The 19,121-nt window shown below is 36.5% G+C and overlaps 1 protein-coding gene across 2 annotated transcripts in view; it reads left to right on the forward strand.

The window, feature by feature from the left end:
• The window catches only part of LOC18428932 (protein SEMI-ROLLED LEAF 2), a 47,067-nt gene that overhangs the window by 21,395 nt on the left and 6,551 nt on the right, over positions 1-19,121 (forward strand). For both annotated transcript variants that reach the window (XM_020664073.2, XM_006838228.4), the window contains exons 5-15: positions 163-277; positions 421-549; positions 6,547-6,594; positions 9,522-9,721; positions 9,839-10,035; positions 10,195-10,487; positions 10,758-10,907; positions 11,029-11,496; positions 11,630-11,779; positions 15,397-15,472; positions 17,460-17,587. In XM_020664073.2, coding sequence (XP_020519732.1) covers positions 163-277; positions 421-549; positions 6,547-6,594; positions 9,522-9,721; positions 9,839-10,035; positions 10,195-10,487; positions 10,758-10,907; positions 11,029-11,496; positions 11,630-11,779; positions 15,397-15,472; positions 17,460-17,587 — 1,954 coding nt within the window. The remainder of the gene's footprint in view (positions 1-162; positions 278-420; positions 550-6,546; positions 6,595-9,521; positions 9,722-9,838; positions 10,036-10,194; positions 10,488-10,757; positions 10,908-11,028; positions 11,497-11,629; positions 11,780-15,396; positions 15,473-17,459; positions 17,588-19,121) is intronic.

Genomic DNA, 19,121 nt, shown 5'->3' on the forward strand with positions numbered 1-19,121 from the left:
TGTGGGGTTTGCCTTTTGTTATTTCATCAGTTCTTTGTTCCTATATACATTCTTGGTTATGTTGTAGCAATTATATTATTATTTCTTGCATAGGCCATCATATGAATCTGCATTAAATCTTTGATACATCTGGACTTTCTCTTGTAACTTGAATGATTACAGGCCGCTGTTAGCAAGTAGCTTGCTGAGCGTAATACGTACTCTTTTGGACCAAACAAGACAGGATGACATGCGTGTTCTAGGATGCCAAACTCTTGTTGACTTCGTCAATAATCAGGTCTTTCTTTTCACTCATGCTGTATGGGTTATGTGATAAGATTTCGAACTTTTCATGGAGATGGAACATTGCCGTTCGAGGCTACTATATTTTGGCCTTATAAGGCCTTTGAAGTTCACTTCGATGCTTTGCGATGTTATCAGATGGATGGAACTTATATGTTCAACTTGGAAAGTTTTGTACCAAAGCTCTGCCAGCTAGCTCAAGAAATGGGGGAGGATGACAGAGGCTGCATTCTTCGATCGTTTGGTCTGCAAGCCCTTTCTTCGATGGTATGTATTCTCTAAATTTCAGCAATGCTTCATTGAAGTAGTTTTTAATAATATTTTTCACATGCTCTGATTTCCCAAAACCATGAATAATATCACAAAGAGTGAATGGTTTGTTTGTTCATTGCAATAACAACTAGTGCTCCAATTAGATGACTCTCTTTTTTAAGTTATTTGATAACTTAATGCAGCAATGTAACATGTAAGAACATGAAACTTCTCAACATATGTTGACACATGTTTATGTATATTTATTTAATATATATGCATGTATTTGCACACTTTTGTCGCTCTGTTTATGCTCTGACATGCATTTATGTATGTGTGGTTTTGGGATATGTGCTTATATGTTTGTGTATATGTGCACGTAAAGTCCCTTCACTTAAACCGGGGCTTTAAAAAATGCCAATCAGGAGTGGGACTAGTCCGTTTCCCACTATATATTGGGAACCAGCCGATTCTGTCAAGGAATTGGCCAATCCGGCCCCACCTTATATTTTCTATTTTTTTCAATTTTTGTTTTGTTTCCTTTTTTTATTTATTAGTCGATTCACACAGCCGGATCGTCTTTCCGGACTGCCAATCTGCCGATCTGGACCCATTTTCAAATGGGAAATTTGGGTCATCAATCAATTTTTCTAAACACTGACTCAAGCCATTGCGCATAGATTCATGCATCTCTAGAACTGCTTTGGATTTGGATTGGACTCGGCATGTGGCTGAGCGAAGTAAAATCAGGACCTAGAGGGTCACCGATGTGACTCGGAATATATCGACATAGGAGCAAAATCAAAGTACATCCACACGAAACCACAAGAGCTCATACAGGAAAGCAAAACATTGCAACTCCTCCCTGTGGGGGTTCATTGGCTTCCATTTGTTTCAAAAGACACTAAACACAAATCTCAAGTCTCCTATGTTAGGTGTTAAATGGGGTCAAATTAGGGACTGTACCAGTGCTCCTTGACCTGCGCTGTGGCCCAACTAACCTTACTAGGCTGGGTGAGTTGTTTGGCCTTTTTTTAAAAAAAAATTTATCTGTTTGATTAACATAATAACTTAACAGATTTTGTTAGCTTACTCTTAACGGCTTAAAATAGATAAGAAACAAATTAAAAGAATAACATATTGAGATATAATGACAACATAAATAAGAAAAGAATAATGCTATTTGTGTGTAGTTCTTGCTTAAAAATTTGTTAGCTTACTCCGAAGAACCACGTCATTCCTCAAGTTGTGGTTCTTGCCTCAAAATTTTCTCATTACATATGGGATTGGTACCTAGAGTCGATGTGGAGCTCGATTTATTCCTGGGGGAGATTTGATCTATGGGACTGTTAGTACCCTCTTTTTTAATTTGTTGAGAATCGATTTCTATTATTTGTGGTAATATTTTCTTGATCGAAGGGGTGGGCTTTGATGGCATCGTGATGAATGGATCTTCTGAAACTCTAACATCAATGATGTAAAAGAAAGAGGGAGAAAGAAAATAATTTAAAAAATTTAAAATAAAAATAAAGAGGGTGAGAATATATCCTCTCTTAGGGTGTACAAGGGAGTTCACTCAAAAGTTTTATCGCAAGATATGAAATAAGTTCTTCTCTATCCATGTTTCTTGTCCAGTAGTAAATTATTTGTATAAAAACACTAGATAACCTAACTTCCTCCTTAACAAAACCTAATCAATTAAAACTGTTCTATGGAACTTGCCTGAGTCCACTTGGACTCGGGCACGTAACTCGGCCTCGCCCCAAATTTTGTACAACTCGTGGTACATAAAAAAATTTAAAAAATCCATATATGGGTAAAAGATATGGGAATATTGTATAAAGTTTTTGTATATAATTTGGATGATTGGTTGCTGGTGAGTGTTTTTTGCCATAATTCCTATTTTTATATTTTCCTTTTTTTCTATTTTTGAATGTCCCGAATTGTAAATCAATTTTTAAATCCATTTTCTATACATTTTTTACCTTATTTGGAGTTTTTAAATCTGCTTTTGGTTTTGCTTTACTTTTACTACCTTTATTTTATTTTCCATATATATATTTTTAATTTGGCCCTATGCTAGACTCCGGCAAGTAAATCGGACTCGCCCGAGTCACTTGCCTCGGCCAAGGTCTGAGTACCTTGGTCGAGGCAAGCCCTTAACATCGTTTTAAAAATTGAACCTCCAACTCTACCCTTCAAGTCTCTACAATTAAAAAAATGTCATAAATAGCCTAACCTAAATAAATAAAAGAACATATGATCTAAACCTAAATTTAGTATAAAAAATAGTAAAATAAAAAAATAAAAAATATATTACATTAGTTGTATCAATAGCAAAGCTAGAGCTGAAAGTGTCATTTACTTATACTCCACTGAAAGGTGAGATGTTTGTTGAAATGATGATGACATTTTTGCTAGGATTTAGAAGCATTACTTCCATTTGATTGTGTGGGCAAATATTCTATGTGCATCGAAAGCCCAAGGGAAGATCTTGCAAATGCATAACTGAAAGTGGACAGATTATAGTCACTCAGTTGATCACTGGAATTTTCACGTCAATCTAGCAGGTTAAATATTTGATTTTCAGAAATTTGGAGAGGATTTTATATTTTAGAAAATAATTTCAAAATTGGAACAAGAAATTGAATAGAGAATTTTGTCACTGACTAAAGGGATATCTCGTTTATCTAATTTGAACTAAAATGATTTGCTTAGTTTGAGGGAAAGATGGTTTGTAATATTTATATTTATTATTTTTTAACTTGTTTCTTATTTATGTTTAGTTTATAAAAATTAATGCATTATTCTTTTAATTTGTTTCTTACTCTTCTTAAATTGTTAAGAGTTCCTTAAAAAATTTGCTAAGTGATTATACTTTTTAAACATTTAAATCTTTATTTTGTATAGGACTACCTTCTTGGTAAGTCTATTTTCGGCAAGAGGCTCATCTGTGGGTTTCCTCTATGCTTGATGTACTCCTCCTCTACTTCAATACAGTTAACAATTATCACAAAAAAAAAAAAAAGTTATGTGAGCATTGGAAACCTTGGGGTTAGATATCAATGAGATATTCATCAAGCGTAGAGGAAACCCACAGATGAGCCTCTTGCCAAAAATAGACTTACCAAGAAGGTAGTCCTATACAAAAAATGGGCTAATATAAGTACAAAAACCCCAACATAATAGAAAGAAAGGCATGTACAAAAATCCCCGCCACTCATGGTCACTAGTCAGAATATAGTGCTCCATCGTTAGCCGGCTGATCCGCCATGGCGTTGGACTCCCTCAAGGTATGCCTCCATGAGATAGTGATATCCCTTCAAATGTGAGTAATCTCATAAAAAATCATGGCGAGGTACCAAGGGCAAGGTGAGTAGGTGGAGGCCCATGTGATGATGCTCAGTGCATCTCCTTCGATGATCAGGGGTTGACCCCATGAAGGATAAAAAAGTCAGAGTACAGACAGAAGAGTCGTAGACTCAGCAAGTTGTGAGTCTGCATGGTCAATGTTCTTGGAGAAGGACAAGAGAATATTCTCGAGGTGGTCACAAAAGGCTCCACCCACACCTATCGGGCCGGGTTTTTCGAGTTAGCATCTGTCAAAATTGAGTTTGGTCTGGCCTTCGGGGGGAGGGGACCAAACACCAGATTGAGACTGGTTAGGGGTGTGGTTGTAGATAAGATGCTTCCATTGGAGCAGGAACGTCGAGGTGGGTTTTTCTTTAAAACATTTGTGGTTTGTTGCCCAGAAGATGACTGCGGCAGTTATCTTATGGAAGAGGGCCGGCACCTCAGTTTTGGCCCCAAAATTCTAGAGTTTCTCTCTGTCCAAATGACCCAAATAAGTGCTTCTATGGATGCCTTCCACAGTGTCCTGCCTACTTTGGGCCATGGGGTTTCGAGGGGGAGATGGTAAAGGGCCGGGACACAGGGAGGGGTAACCTAGTTGAAGCCGAAGAGTTGGATCCACCTAAAATTGGCACACCCGATCACATGAGAAGTGATACGGCTGATCTTGACCAGAATATCATTGAAGTTTGATGGACATCCGAGAGAGACACTGTCCCCTTTGGCGGAGTTTAATTAAAGCTGACAATCTTTTAGTTCCAACTCTGTAATTGGTACAACTGCTATTAAAGTTTCCTCCTAAACTCTCTGGTGCATCACCCAAGTTCTTGCAGCATCCTTATTGCACTTCAATTTCACTCACTCTGCACCCAATCTTGTCATTTAAATTCTTATAACAACTAGTAAGGAGCTCTTGACTATGAAGCTTAGGAAACTCTCCCGTATTCATGGAAATATATATCATTATTTTTGTGGCCTATAGGAGCACCTGATGAGATCTTCTGATCCCCTTCTGCTGCTCCATTTGCACATGGATTGCTCTTTTTTAGAAAATATTTATGAGTTTAGTATTGTATGAGAGAGCTCTAAATACGTAGCACCCAGAGTCTGGTTTAAAGGACACAACTGCCAAGTTTCCTTATCCTCTTGGAATTGGGTCAAGGAAAAAATAACTTCCATCCTAAACTTTGTTGTATTCTTGTATATGGATTGAATTAGGTAGAAACATACAATGTTAAGGGTTTTTGTGGATAGTTAATTAGACAAGGTCACTAGGGCTCGTGGCTCCTTGGGTTGAGGCTCCCTAATCTTTAAAATGAGTCTTGCAATGTGCTGAAAAATATCTGGGTGAAATTTTATGCCCTCCAGAAGGAGACTATCAATATCTATAGACATTTTACCATAAAATTTATGGAATTAGCATCTTATATGAACTCAAATTATGGATCTCTTCATCAACTCTCATGGAAAAGTTAGTAGTGGGTGAGATCTATGACAGTAGCAAAAGAAGCACAACATGTGATTAGATTGTGCGACATAGAGGAGGGAAGGAGGGAGGAAGGGGGGTTGGGGAGGGGGAGTGGGGAGGGGGAGGAGGGAGAGAGGGAGGGAGGGAGGGAGGGAGGGAGGGGAAGCTAGAGAGAGCTTTCTGAAAGGAGAGACTGATCATGGAATTTTTGCTGTTTCCTTTCTTTGTGAAGAGTTCAGTTGGAATTTAAGTTTTGCAAAGGAGGCTGGAAAGCAAGAGGAGTATTAATGCCATGTCTTTAACTATTTTGCTGGGAGCCCCTGTTTGCTGACTAGCACAAGTCACGAAGTTGTAATAAGATCTTGGGAAGTCTTCATATGAATCAACCAATTAATCATTGCATCTGAGTTTTCATATTTATTAAGCCATTGTGATTCGGGTCCATTTAGCTGATTCCAAGATAAGTTGGATGAATCAGCACACAATGCTGTGGAGTACATTTATCATTTTGTGTGTGTGTTGATTCTGCCTTAGAGCCTTGAATTTTTTAGCTTCTATGATGCTCAAGTTTTTTATTTCAAGAAATCCTAGTTACATAGATTAATTGTCTTAAAACACCATAAAATTGGGTTAATCATCAAATGTAGGAACAGAAACTGACCAAGAAGCTCACGCAACTGTATGCTCTTTGGAAAACATAAGGGCATTTTTGGTAATTTTAAAATTAACAGTTGTTTAATGTTAAGCTCCTTATGACTTGACCATGTTGACATTATAAAACCTCATTGAATACTTTAAAGGTTTGTGTTACTGTATTATCCATTGGAAGACATCTAAAGACACTGGACAATTGGCTTCTTTTTTTTGTTAACCTCCATATGACTTGGCCATGTTGACATTATAAAACCTCATTGAATACTTTAAAGCTTTATGTTACTGTATTACCCATTGGAAGACATCTCTTTTCAATGTGCTAAAGACGCTGGACAATTGGCTTTTTTTACCCCTCTTTTTTATTTCTCATCCTTTTCCTTTGCATGTAAATGTTTTATTTTCTTACCTTCATTGTTAATCTTATTTAATAGAGCAGACTGATGGACCAGGATTCATGTGACCCCAAATAATTGGGAAAAGGCTATGATGATTATAATGATGATTGTTAATGGTATCTTGTGGTTTGTGTTCCTTTACAGGTTTGGTTTATGGGAGAATACTCACATATTTCTGCAGAATTTGATGAGGTTAGCAAATTATGATTCTTGGATCTTTTCAAATGTGTGCAGTTTCATCCTGGATAATCTATTGGCTATACTGACTACCTGTTTACATGCAATCTTCCCCTTTTTTCTACACAAAGAATTGTCACATGATTCCTGAGACCAGCTTCTTGACATGTCCAATAGCTACATCCAATGGTTTAAAAACCGGATCGGTGACCCGGATCGGGCTTTCCAAAAACCGATCCGGATCGGCGAATCGGCGATCCGGATCGGAATCGGGTGAATCGGTCAGAATAAAGCTTCAAAAAAATCCGAAAAAATTATTAAAATTCATTATAAATATTGTTTTTTAGGAATTCAATAAAAAATGAGGGTACTCCATTAAGAATTTTCATGTTTTTGAATGAATATGCGAATATTGATATGTTCTTCCCCTGCATGAACCGCCATTCAACATTTAATTTACATCACACAAAAGGATAAACATAGAATTATCATGGAATAAGTATATCAACATACATGGACTACAATAAAGCATAAAATTAGTAACATACGATCTAAAAATAAAATGATAGACGACGTTGTTGTTCTTCTTGGTCACGCTGGTGCCATTGATTGAATTCGTTTGACAATTCATTGATTCGATCTAAAAACGAATCATCGATATTAGCGGGCGTCTGACTATTTTCAAATCCCTGAGTGTTAATGTTTTGTTGTGTTCCCAATCCAAAATCCCCGAAGCTTGTCCATCCTTCATGCTCACCTGCACTGTCGTGCTCATCCCTACACTGTTGCTGTTGGGACTCGATATGTGAATAATATGGCTGGGATAGGGTGGCCTCAGAATCATCATCTCTCTCATTTTCGATCATGGACTACAAAAAATTCGATCATGGATTACATAAAATTCGATCATGGATTACAAAAAAGTCGATCATGGATTACAGAAAATTCTATCATGGATTACAAAAAATTCGTTCATGGATTACATAAAATTCGATCATGCATTACAAAAAAAAACAAAAAATTCGATCGTGGCTTATACAAAAAAAGAAAAAAACAATTACATCATGGATAACAAAAAATTCAATCATAGATTACAAAAAACTCTATCATGGGTTACATAAAAAACAAAAAACAAAAAATTCGATCATGGATTACAAAAAAAAACAAATATTTCGATCATGGATTACAAAACATTCGATCATGGATTACAAAAAATTCTATCATGGGTTACAAAAATAAAAAATAAAAAATAAAATTCGATCATGGATTACAAGAAAAAAAAACAAACATTTTGATCATGGATTACAAAAAATTCGATCATAGATTACAAAAAATTCTATCATGGGCTACACCAAAAAAAAAAAAAAAAAAAAAAAAATTTGTTCGCGTTTTACATAAGCGATTTTAACTAAAAAATTCACCTCCAAGTGAATAAATTACATCCAATTGACTATATTTTCTGATAAACAACAATATAAGGAATCAAAAACCTAAATTTTTAACACATTATTTCTAATATATCATGAAAACAAAATCAAAAGGCGGAAAAAAAAAAAAAAAAACAGCGAAATTTGGTTCCGCAGACATCTCACTGTTCATATCAAATTTCTTGCTGTAATTGACCAGATTACGTAAAATTGAAAATTTTAAATCATACTAGACACAATAAAGATTAAAAACCCTAATTATTGAACTCATTTTGTTCAAAATATGCCGTGAAATAAATCAAATGGCGGAAAAAAAAAAAAACCCAAAGTTCTTACCTGTTTTTGTGAACCGAAGCCTTCAATCTCCAAAAAACTCTGTTTTTCTCAACGATTATCACAAATTAGTAACAAAAGCTTTTGATTCACAGCTTTAAGATCAATATGCCTACGAATTTTGAAAGATTCATGCCCTATTTAGCATGAAATTTCAGAAATGGCGGAACCCTAAACCCCGAATTTTTTTTTATCCAAAAACAACCAATTTTTTCACCATTTAATCCTTGAAAAAGCTGAATAAAGTTGTTTACAGCCTGCAAAACAGATCATATGCCGAAAAAAACAAAAAAAATGATCAAAAAATGACAAATTTGAAAAAATCCGTGAAGAACACGGTGCAACCCGTGTTCTTCACGGACTCGCCGATTCCGCACAGTGAATCGGCGAGTCACTGTGCGGAATCGTCCGGTTCTCTCTAGAACCGGACGATTCCCGGTTTTTGAACCGATCCGGTACCTTTTTCGTGAATTCCGAGTCGAACCGGGCGAGTCCGGTTCGACTCGGCGATTTTTAAAACGCTGGCTACATCAATAAGATAGGAGTAACATCTTTGCCTTTTTTCCTGGATGTCACTATAACTTGAGTTGTCAGTGCAATTTACATTCCATATTGATTTGTGTTTCCACTTCCGAAGCTTTCTTAAACATTAGTTATAGTAGTTATGTAGTTCATATGTATGTGTTTTGATATGAGTTCTCTCCTCACCAATCTGTGTATATTCAATTGTGCATGTGTACGTGTGTATGCATGTATATCTTTGTATAGAATTTTGAAACCCTAGCTCGGCATTTCTTTGACCGTACAACTATAGAAGTTTGTCTCTTTGCTCCAACTTTTAAACATAATTCATCTCTTTTGAAGTCAGTGCATTGCATTCCTGGAATACTCACCTGAATTTTGTCTCTCATCTCACCTGAAGTTCTCATCCATAAAAATGATCCCATTAATGAAACTGCTTTGTGGTTTCTGATTTTAAGGAATTTGTTGGCTCAATATTTGTATGGCCAAGCAGGTTAGGTGCATCTATTTGTGATTTCTTCTGTATTTTTTTTATCATTTACTTTGCACTATTCTCCACCTAGGTTATTTATGTCTGAGCATCTCCTTTCTCAAGGCTATTTTGCAAAGCAGCATTTCTGTTTTCTCTCTCAGGTAATTGTGAAGCATTTTGTGAAATAGGTTGTCTCGGTGACATTGGAAAATTATGGAAACTCCAAAGATAAGTCAGATAATATTCATCTGGAGAAGCAAGGTTCCAAGAACCACTGGGTCCAAGAAGTACGCAAGGTCGAGGGCCTTGTTTCACCCATGCCAGTTGCAACAAGAGTTGCATCCTGGAAAAAGATTGTCAATGATAAGGGCGAAGTCAATGTCACCACGTAAGTTATTAGTCAATCCACACTTTCATGTTTATATTTCCTTCATTTTTACCTTGTAATTAAGTTCTCAAGGTTGTAATTAAGTTCTCAAGGTTTCTATTTCATGATACTCTCCAGGGAGGAAGCTAAAAGTCCTATGTTTTGGTCTAGAGTTTGTTTGCACAATATGGCAAAGCTTGCAAAAGAGGCAACAACTGTACGCCGTGTTTTGGAATCTTTGTTTCGTTATTTTGACAATGGGAATCATTGGTCGCCTGAGCATGGGCTTGCAGTTTCTGTTCTATTGGATATGCAGTCTTTGATGGAGGCATCTGGTATATTAGTGTCTTTCATGTTTAATTTCTGTCATAATAATATTGCCTTTTTACATGTTTTCCAAGTTTATATGACTAGCTAAATTGTTTTGCTAACTAAGCATGTCATGAATCTTCCTTTTCGGTCTTTCATTTCTGATTATTTTGGTTGATGTACAGGGCAAAATATACATTTGCTTTTGTCTATCTTGATTAAGCATCTTGATCATAAAAGTGTGATAAAGCAACCTGGTATGCAGTTGAAAATTGTTGAAGTTACCACCATCCTTGCTGAACATTCGAAGGTTCAAACTTCTGTTGCCATAATTGGTGCCATAAGTGATCTAATGAGGCATTTGCGCAAAAGCATTCATTGTTCCATTGAAGCTGCAAACCTGGGAGATGATATAAATGCATGGAACAAAGTACTTGGTAGTGCAATAGAAAAATGCCTGGTGCAACTGGCAAATAAGGTTACGAATCTATTTCTACCTAAGGAATTTTTGGAACTTGACAGCTAGAAGCCTCATTGTTCTGTCATATGTTTACATATTAAACTGTGCTTGCCATCTAGCTTTTCCTTAAACATGCTCCATAAGTTATTTGATAGTTGATAATTTTCTGGAGACATGGTATAGATTTTTGATATACATTGATAGATCCAAAACCTTTTTATAGGCATTGTTACGCTGTTAGTTGAAACTAAAAGGAGAATGTGATTGCTGGTTTCATTTGGTTGGCAGGTTGGGGATGCCGGACCTGTTCTTGATATGATGGCTGTGATGCTGGAGAACATCTCAGCCACTAAAATTGTAGCTAGGACAACAATATCTGCTGTTTATCGAACTGCACAAATAATTGCCTCTGTACCTAATTTGTCATATCATAACAAGGCAAGTTTAGTGAACATGCACCTTTATATCTTTTAAATTTTTATTTCAGGACTTTTTAAGTATTTTCAATTCTGGTAGGCTACCTCTGTGAACATTTAATCCAACATCAACTTCTCTACAGGAATTTCCTGAAGCTCTATTTCATCAGTTAGTAATAGCAATGGTGTACCCAGACAATGAAACCCGGGTTGGTGCACACCGCATCTTCTCTGTTGTGCTGGTGCCATCTTCTGTTTGCCCTCGTCCACATCTCATTGCTGTGAACTCATCCAAGGCATGTGACATTCAAAGGACCCTCTCAAGAACAGTATCTGTCTTTTCATCTTCCGCTGCTCTTTTTGAGAAGCTAAAAAAAGAGAAGTCTTATCTACGAGATGGAGCCTTTGAGGAATTTGAATTAAAGGATGATGGAATCTGGGAGAAACCCAGGCATCTGGATGCTATGGATGCAAATCGTAAAAGTGATGCTGATGTGAAACTAAATTCACTGAAGTCATCCTGCAGTCGAGTTCAGAGTATGAAGGTCTCACAATCATTTCCAGTTTCTGTTACAGAGGGAAACTCTATGGGTCTTGCGAATATGGAAATGGTACCGGTTTTTAAACTCCTCAGTTTGTTCCTTCACAATCTTCTTGTTCTAATTTTTTTTTACTATCTAGTACTTACTTATTCCTTGCCAGTGAAATCATGTATTAACTGTTTATCCATCTGCTGAGATTCAGGAGTTGGTCTCGCTTAGATTGAGTATCCACCAAATTACACTTCTGCTTTCATCCATATGGGCCCAGGCACTATGCCCTGAAAATACCCCGGAAAATTATGAAGCAATATCTCATACTTACAGTCTTGTTTTGTTGTTTTCCCAAACAAAGGTATGATTTCTTGTACTCTAGATGCAACTGAGTTTGGAATTAAGACTTGTAGATTTTGTCAGCGTTATCTCCCTGGTGTGATGTTCGATAAGATTTTTGGATGGCTTTTGACTGCAACCTTTCACATTTTGCATAATGATATTGGGAGTTTTTTTTCTCTCCTAAATAATGGATTGCTATGTTGTATCCACCTTTTTCTCTATGGTATTCATAAATTTCCTTCTTTATGGTATTGAGTTTGGTTTGAAATTTTTTAGGATTTACCTTAATACCATTGCAATTGATAAGGCATGATCGACTTAAATGCCAATACAAGTATGCAGATGACAGAACGACATTGGACGTAGTAAATAATCTCCAAACTGTGTGCATAAACAGCCCTTATACTCATTTACAACATGAAGCACACTATATCCAAAACTAAACATAATGCAAGTCTACTTTCTACCATGCATCCTGAGGCATCTTATGACATACATCCTGCCATAGTTTCCCCATTCATCCTGTTATAGACCATGGAAAGCACTTGAACTCCCTTTTCCCATTTGACACCCAACTATTCTTTTCTTTTTCTTAAAAAATTATAAACACTTTTGAGTTTTCTGAAAGGGGACCTGTCGCCTTCTTCCCGCCCCCTCCCTTCTTTTTCTCCCTTATACAGTCTTTCATTGCCTACACCTGACACAACTATGTGTACTTCAACTTTGTGAAATAAAATGTGAAAAACAATATAGTGCATTTTCCAAAATAAATTTAATTTTCTCACCTATTGAAATGCTAGTCTGCCTGAGGTTGGGATTGGATTAAGAATTTTACTGATTCATTGATGGGTTTGATCATATTTCAAATGCTTCTAATTGATTCAAATACAGCTTATTCAAAATCCAATACTCCCACCTAGAATGTAGCCTGAAGAGGTTCTCTCAAATACATGAGTGGACGTCCTTTTGAGCATTTGGATTTTGGATGTTACTTCTTTAATTGTCTAAGATAATGATCAGCTTCCAAATGTTCGTTTTTCCATCTTGCCATGTTTGAGTCGATTTTACCATCGCACTTCAATTCTCAAAGTACATAGAACATCTTCAAAGCAATTCCAATCAGGAATTGCCAAGAGTCAAGATAGCAACCTTGTCAAATCAGAGAAACTTGTGAGCTCCAAGAAAGCCAAGAAAACAAATGATGGATTATATGAATGTGCAAAAATAGTTAGCAATCTTGTGTACTGGCGGCCATTAGCATGATATGCAGCTGAACATGTTCATTGCAGAAATCCTTGTATCACACAGATTCAAGATTTTTTATTTTGAAATTTAAAATTTTAAGATTAGAATCATATGGTATCCTGATAGAGGTTTGGAAGTGCATGGGGGATATTGGCATATGCTGGCTTACCAAGTTGTTCTACAAGGCGTTGAGAAAATGCCAGACAAATGGAGGAAAAGTATTGTGGTACCTATTTACAAGAACAAAGAAGACATACAAAATTGTACGAACTATCAAGGGTATAACTTATGAGCCACACTATTAAGTTGTGGGAGATAGTGGTTGAGCAAATGACTAAGGCTTGAAACGAGTGTATCAAAAAATCAGTTCGATTTTATGCGAGGGAGGTCGTCTATCGAAAACATTTTCCTACTTCGACAACTGATTGAGAAGTGCAGGGTAAAGGGAAAAGACCTCCACATGGTCTTTATTAATTTAGAGAAAGCATATGATAAGGTACCTAGATATTTAATTTGGTGGGGGTTAGAAAAGAAATGAGTCAACATAGGTTATATTGACATAGTGAGAGATGTGTATGAGTTAGCTCTAAATAGTGTGCAGACAACTAGTGGAGATTAGAGAGACAAGTGAGTACTCAGTGGCGATGGTCCTACATCAGGGGTTAGCATTGAGCCCATATTGCTTTGTTTTGGTTATGGACGACTTAACCAACACCTACAAGATGAGGTGTCGTAGTATATGTTATTCGTAGATGATATAGTTTTGATCGATGAGACTAGAGGCGGCATCGATGCAAAGTTAGAATGTTGGCGGGATGCTCTAGAAACTAAAGGTTTAAAATTAGCCGGACTAAGACAGAATACATGAAATGGAAGTTCAGTTTTAATAAGAGTAGAAACAAGGAAGTAGTTAAGATTGATAGTCAAGAAATACCTAAAAGCGATTGTTTTTGATATCTAGGGTGATAATCCAGGAGAATAGAGAGATTGAGGAAGATATCACACACAAAATTAGAGTTGGAATGGGGGAAGTGAAGATGTGCATCCGGAGTTTTATGCAATTGCAGCATACCATTGAGATTGAAGGGGAAGTTATACAAGACTGCTATAAGACCAGCCATACTTTATGAGGTGTAATGTTGAGCTTTCAAGCAACAACATATCCACAGGATGAATGTAGTTGTGATGAGGATATTGTGATGGATAAGTGGCAAGACGAGAAAGTAGACCTAGGTGGGCTGGCCATGGGAAGCATAGATTTAAACAATAGCTGTTAGGAATTCGATTTAGTTCAAGTAGAAGGCTCTATGAGGGCAAGGGGAATGCCCAAAAGGTCTTGGATAGACGTAGTGAGAAAAATATCATAACTTTTGGTCTTACTGAGGGTATGGCCCTTGATCGAGAATAATAGAGGAATGGGATTCATGTAGCCAACCCCAAATAATTGTGATAAGGCTTGAATGATGATGATGATGAATTTAAGATTTTACTAGAAGTACAAAATGTATGTATAGAAGAATATCTTCCTCTTGACGTGAAACCCACATTTGAGATAGATAAATGAAAGCAAAGGTTAGTGTCCTCACAAATGTCTTAAATGAAATAAAAGTCACAAAAATTGAAATAGAAGTCGTGAAAATTGGTGACATAATGATCTTGACATACCTTGTTACAAGTTGTCTTTTCCTAGGTATCATGCAACTCTCAAACTATGTTGTTTGACATATTCACACACACTACCTATTTTCCCTTTGAGGAAATAGATCTTATGAAACTTGGGTTTCTTTTTGAAAGCGTCGTTGGAAATTGACATATATTTTTGTCTCACTTGAATATTGTTAAAAAAGAAGGTGCTCTTTACAAAGCCTGAGGTCTTTTGTCTTTACAAAACCTTTCTTGGAGTTTCTTCTATTTTCTGTTTATATGTCTTTCTATATATAATAATTCATCAAATATTTTTTTGAAGTGTGCCTTTACATCCAAGTCCAATATGACGAGCTTTATCAAATTTTAGAAATGTTCCTTCATCTTGAGGTTTATGAAGTTGCTCCTAGGAAAAGGTCTGAAGCTACCTTCTGACCTTTCCATTATATTTTATGAAAATATCCTCAAACTATCCCTCTAGAATTATGCATTTTTATCCCTGTAATGTGTGCCTACCATGCTTTGCCCTTTTATTGAAGGCTTAAAAAATACCATTTCTTATATATCTAATGTTGATCATATGTTTGCTTTCACATGAATCTCTTTTGAAATATGATATGCTTGGCTCACAATTACTAGAGGTGAAGACAAACTCTTACATTCATTAGTCATACTTCTATTTATTGGGTTCAACAAAAATAATCATGTTTATGTGGAGGGTCCATCTTATACTCTTGTGGTTTGTAGGCCTCAAGCAATGAAGCTCTCATTCGGAGTTTTCAGCTTGCATTTTCATTGAGAGCCATTTCTCTTGCCCAAGGAGGTAAGCTTCTCAATTGCATATTCAGATAAAGTACTTTATATGTCAAGATCAATTTTTGCCTTTAAATGCACAAAATGCTGAACTTGTTCTATTTGTTGAGATGCGTGATTGTTTTCTCCCAGCTACTACCCAGAAAGTTGTTACAGAAGTTGATCGGTAGCAAATGCTTGGAGTATCGTATGTACTGATAAGTTCATATTACTAGGATTAATGAGTCCAGAGCGTTACACTCTATCTATTAGAAATCGGACTGCAGCTGCCTTTATTCATCAAAGGTTTTCTCTGTTCAGCATATAAGATTTGAATGATGCCTTCTGTCATTGTTTTGTGCAGTTATTAGTCAAATGGGTAAAGAGAGTCATAGGATTCACAAGTGGGTCCATAGTCTAGCTACTCATGCTCATGACAAAGTTGAGAATATGTAGGAGTAAACATAACAAGTTACATGGTCGCACAAATCTGTAGCAGCCAAGGGACTGTGGAAAATACTGAAAGTCATAATTCGGAAATTAGAAACAACTTTCTTGCATTGAAGAATTATAAACTTCTTGGTAAGAGTTTTAAATTTACCCATTGTATTTTCAGAACAATCAGAAGTTTGTCTTTTAAATAAATCCAAAACAACGGTCTTGTAAAATATTTCTAGATAGGTTTTTAAATTTCAATATTAGGAATGTTGTTTGCACCCTCCCCCCCCCCCCAACCCCAACCCCAAACACACACACACACAAAACAAAAAACAAAAAAACAAAAAAAAAGTGTTCTTAAAAGGACTCAGCATGGATTTTGGGCTATTAAGTTTAAAGGGGTGGAAGTAGTCACAGGAGCAACCATTACAGTAAGGGCTGATGGAAAACCACTGCTCACTGTAGGCTGGTCCCCCTGCTGGTTTAAGCTTAAGCTATTCTGGCATTTTAAAGATCCCCTCCAACGGGCCTCCCATTTCTTTTATGCTTCGTTTGTAAAAGGTAATACCTGGTACATGTAATGGCTTACGCACGACATTTTTTTGCCTTTCAAGCGCTCTGTACTGTTGAAAAGAAAGGGTCTCTACCTTTATGGATATAATACAAAACATTGCTCGTTTGTGGCATTTTGTATTTTGTCGTGCCTGGTATTGTGTCTCCCAAAGCACTGATCCTTGAAGCCCAATGCCATCTCATGGGTTATGCAGCATAATCCATTTTGGAAGCATTTCAAATGCAGTATTGCCCTCTTTCTCATGTATTTTTATCTTTATTTCCATAAAAATAGAAGTGGCAGTCACTCTCCAGACCTGCATCTGGACCTAACAAAGCAAAATAGAACCATTCATAGTCCAAGCCTCTCTTGTGCAATACATAGATGATATGTGTGCACGTGTACATATAATTGCATGCATATGCATATAAAAACCTACACACTATATGCATGGAATAGTTAATCCAACAATGAGCTGTAAAGTACATGTGACTCTGTTTCTTAAGAAACTTCCCAGGTTCACTGTTGTATCCTGTGTTTTTCTGTAAATATAAACTTTGATTCAATGTTTTTGGAATGATATAAACTCATAATTTATGAGTTCTAAAATGTGTAGGAGACAATCACAAAATGTTGCTTGTTCATTTTCTTCTCTTAGAGGCCGACTTGTGGAGAAAAGTAACCTTATTCAGATATCTATTGGTTCCAATTGGGATGAGCCTTTACTTATTCAGAACTTTTTGTGTAGGAGAGTTTGCATCAAGCTGTGCCATGTCCATTTGCATCAAGTGGTTTTTCTCTAATCATTGCAAAAATGTGGTTCATGATTGCGTGCATGTTGACTTTATGCCATATGTTGTGGTCAATGGATATACATCTTATTTACTTATTTATTTATTTGACAAATGCATCTCTGGACTACAATTGGAATTCAATGTGTTCCACAATATTTTGGTTGGTCTTAGATCGTTTCCCTTTAACAAGGGTTGACTTATTCGGAAAAGCAATTTTTCATGAAATCTATCAGGTTCTTTACCACCATCTCGTTGTCGCTCCCTCTTCACTTTGGCAACATCAATGATTATATTTGCATCGAAAGCCTACAACATTCAATCTATTGTTCCTTGTCTCAAGGCAGCCCTTACTGAGAAAATGGTAGGTATTGTAGCAAAACTATTTGCATTTGAAATTATTTGAATTTGATAGGATCTTGTTGTTGTTTTCATTATCTAGTTATGTTGCAGAAAATAAATTGTGATATCTCATTCTAATTATGGCTGTAATTTTATGCATGCTTTCAAATGTCATGGATGAATCTTATGGTTAAATAAAGAAATCCAAACTTTTAATTTTAGAGATCCATTAGGCTATCATACTCATTTATACAAGTACACTTGATTAAATGTCAAACTGAACCTATGTCATCTGGTAGTAATATTCATTGCAACACAAGTATTTTAAATTTGTTGTAATTATTTGATTTAAGATCCCTTAACTTCTTAACTATTTGAATGCTAGCAGGAGAAAACTTGAACTACTATGGTAGGCTTAGGACATGAACTATAACTATGCACCAGAACTCTCTTCCATTTATGAACAAGTTTATGTAAAAGTAGCAAAGTGCATATTTTTACTATTCTACTTAACCGGGAATAGAAATACCTCAAGGGTACCATTTAGCAATACGTAAGTCTGGGAAAGTCCATTTGATCATGTAAGGGGCCAAGAAGGAAGAACTGCTTCATATTTGAGGCTAACCACATCCATCCCACCTTTGATGGTTGCTCCCATGGCAACCCAGGACCCTCAGGTGGGGGGGGTCTTTTTCGTGCAAGTGATGGCTGTATTTTGTTGACCTTTTCCCATCCTGTTGGAGTAGCAGGCTCCACTCTTGCTTAGGCTCTTGCCCTCTTCGAGGGCCTTAGCAAGTTTGATCCCTCATGAAGTCACGACCTGGTAGTGGAACGAGACCCCAAAAATATCATCTCTTGGGTATCTAATCGCTCATCATGGCCTTGGCATCTCAATGACATTTTCGAAGAGATATGGTATTTAACTAGGGGTTGCAGTATTGTTTGGTGCCATGGTTATAGAGAAGCCAATTCAGACGTTGATCTTTTGGCAAAGGAGGGGGCCTGTTCAAATTCCCCCTTGGGGAACTAGTTCTTGTGGCCACCTTCTCTCCTCAATCTCTCCGAATTGCATATCCTTTTTGTGCATTCTTTCGAACCTTTTGGGCTTGTATAGAGTGACCCTTGTAGGTTACGATACATCTTGTAATTCTTGTACTTTTATTACTTAGTAATGCAATTGTAGTGAATTTCACTAAAAAAAAAAAACCCATCCCACTCCCGAAAAACGTATTTTTAAATATCCATCAAAGGTGCTCTCACTCGGGCACAAATCCATAATTCTAGATCTTGCAACCCTACAGAGTTATTAACTTTTCATCATTGAATCTAGTGGATGCAAATCTTTGCTTGAGGTTCCAAGCATGTTCGGTGGACTATCTTGCCCGACAAACTAGAAAAGAGTTGCCCCACACATTCGAAATATTGTACCCAAAAATTTGTGGAAAGGACATTTTTTCAAAAAGAAAACATTCAAAATTGAAGTTTAGCCAACTTGAAATTTGAACAAAGAGCCACCTTCAAAAGACTTCCCAATTCTCCAAATATAACGATAGAGA

The sequence above is a fragment of the Amborella trichopoda genome, chromosome 3 (genome assembly GCF_054954075.1).
Source record: "Amborella trichopoda isolate Santa Cruz 75 chromosome 3, AtrichopodaSantaCruz75HAP2 v2.0, whole genome shotgun sequence".
NCBI lineage: Eukaryota > Viridiplantae > Streptophyta > Magnoliopsida > Amborellales > Amborellaceae > Amborella > Amborella trichopoda.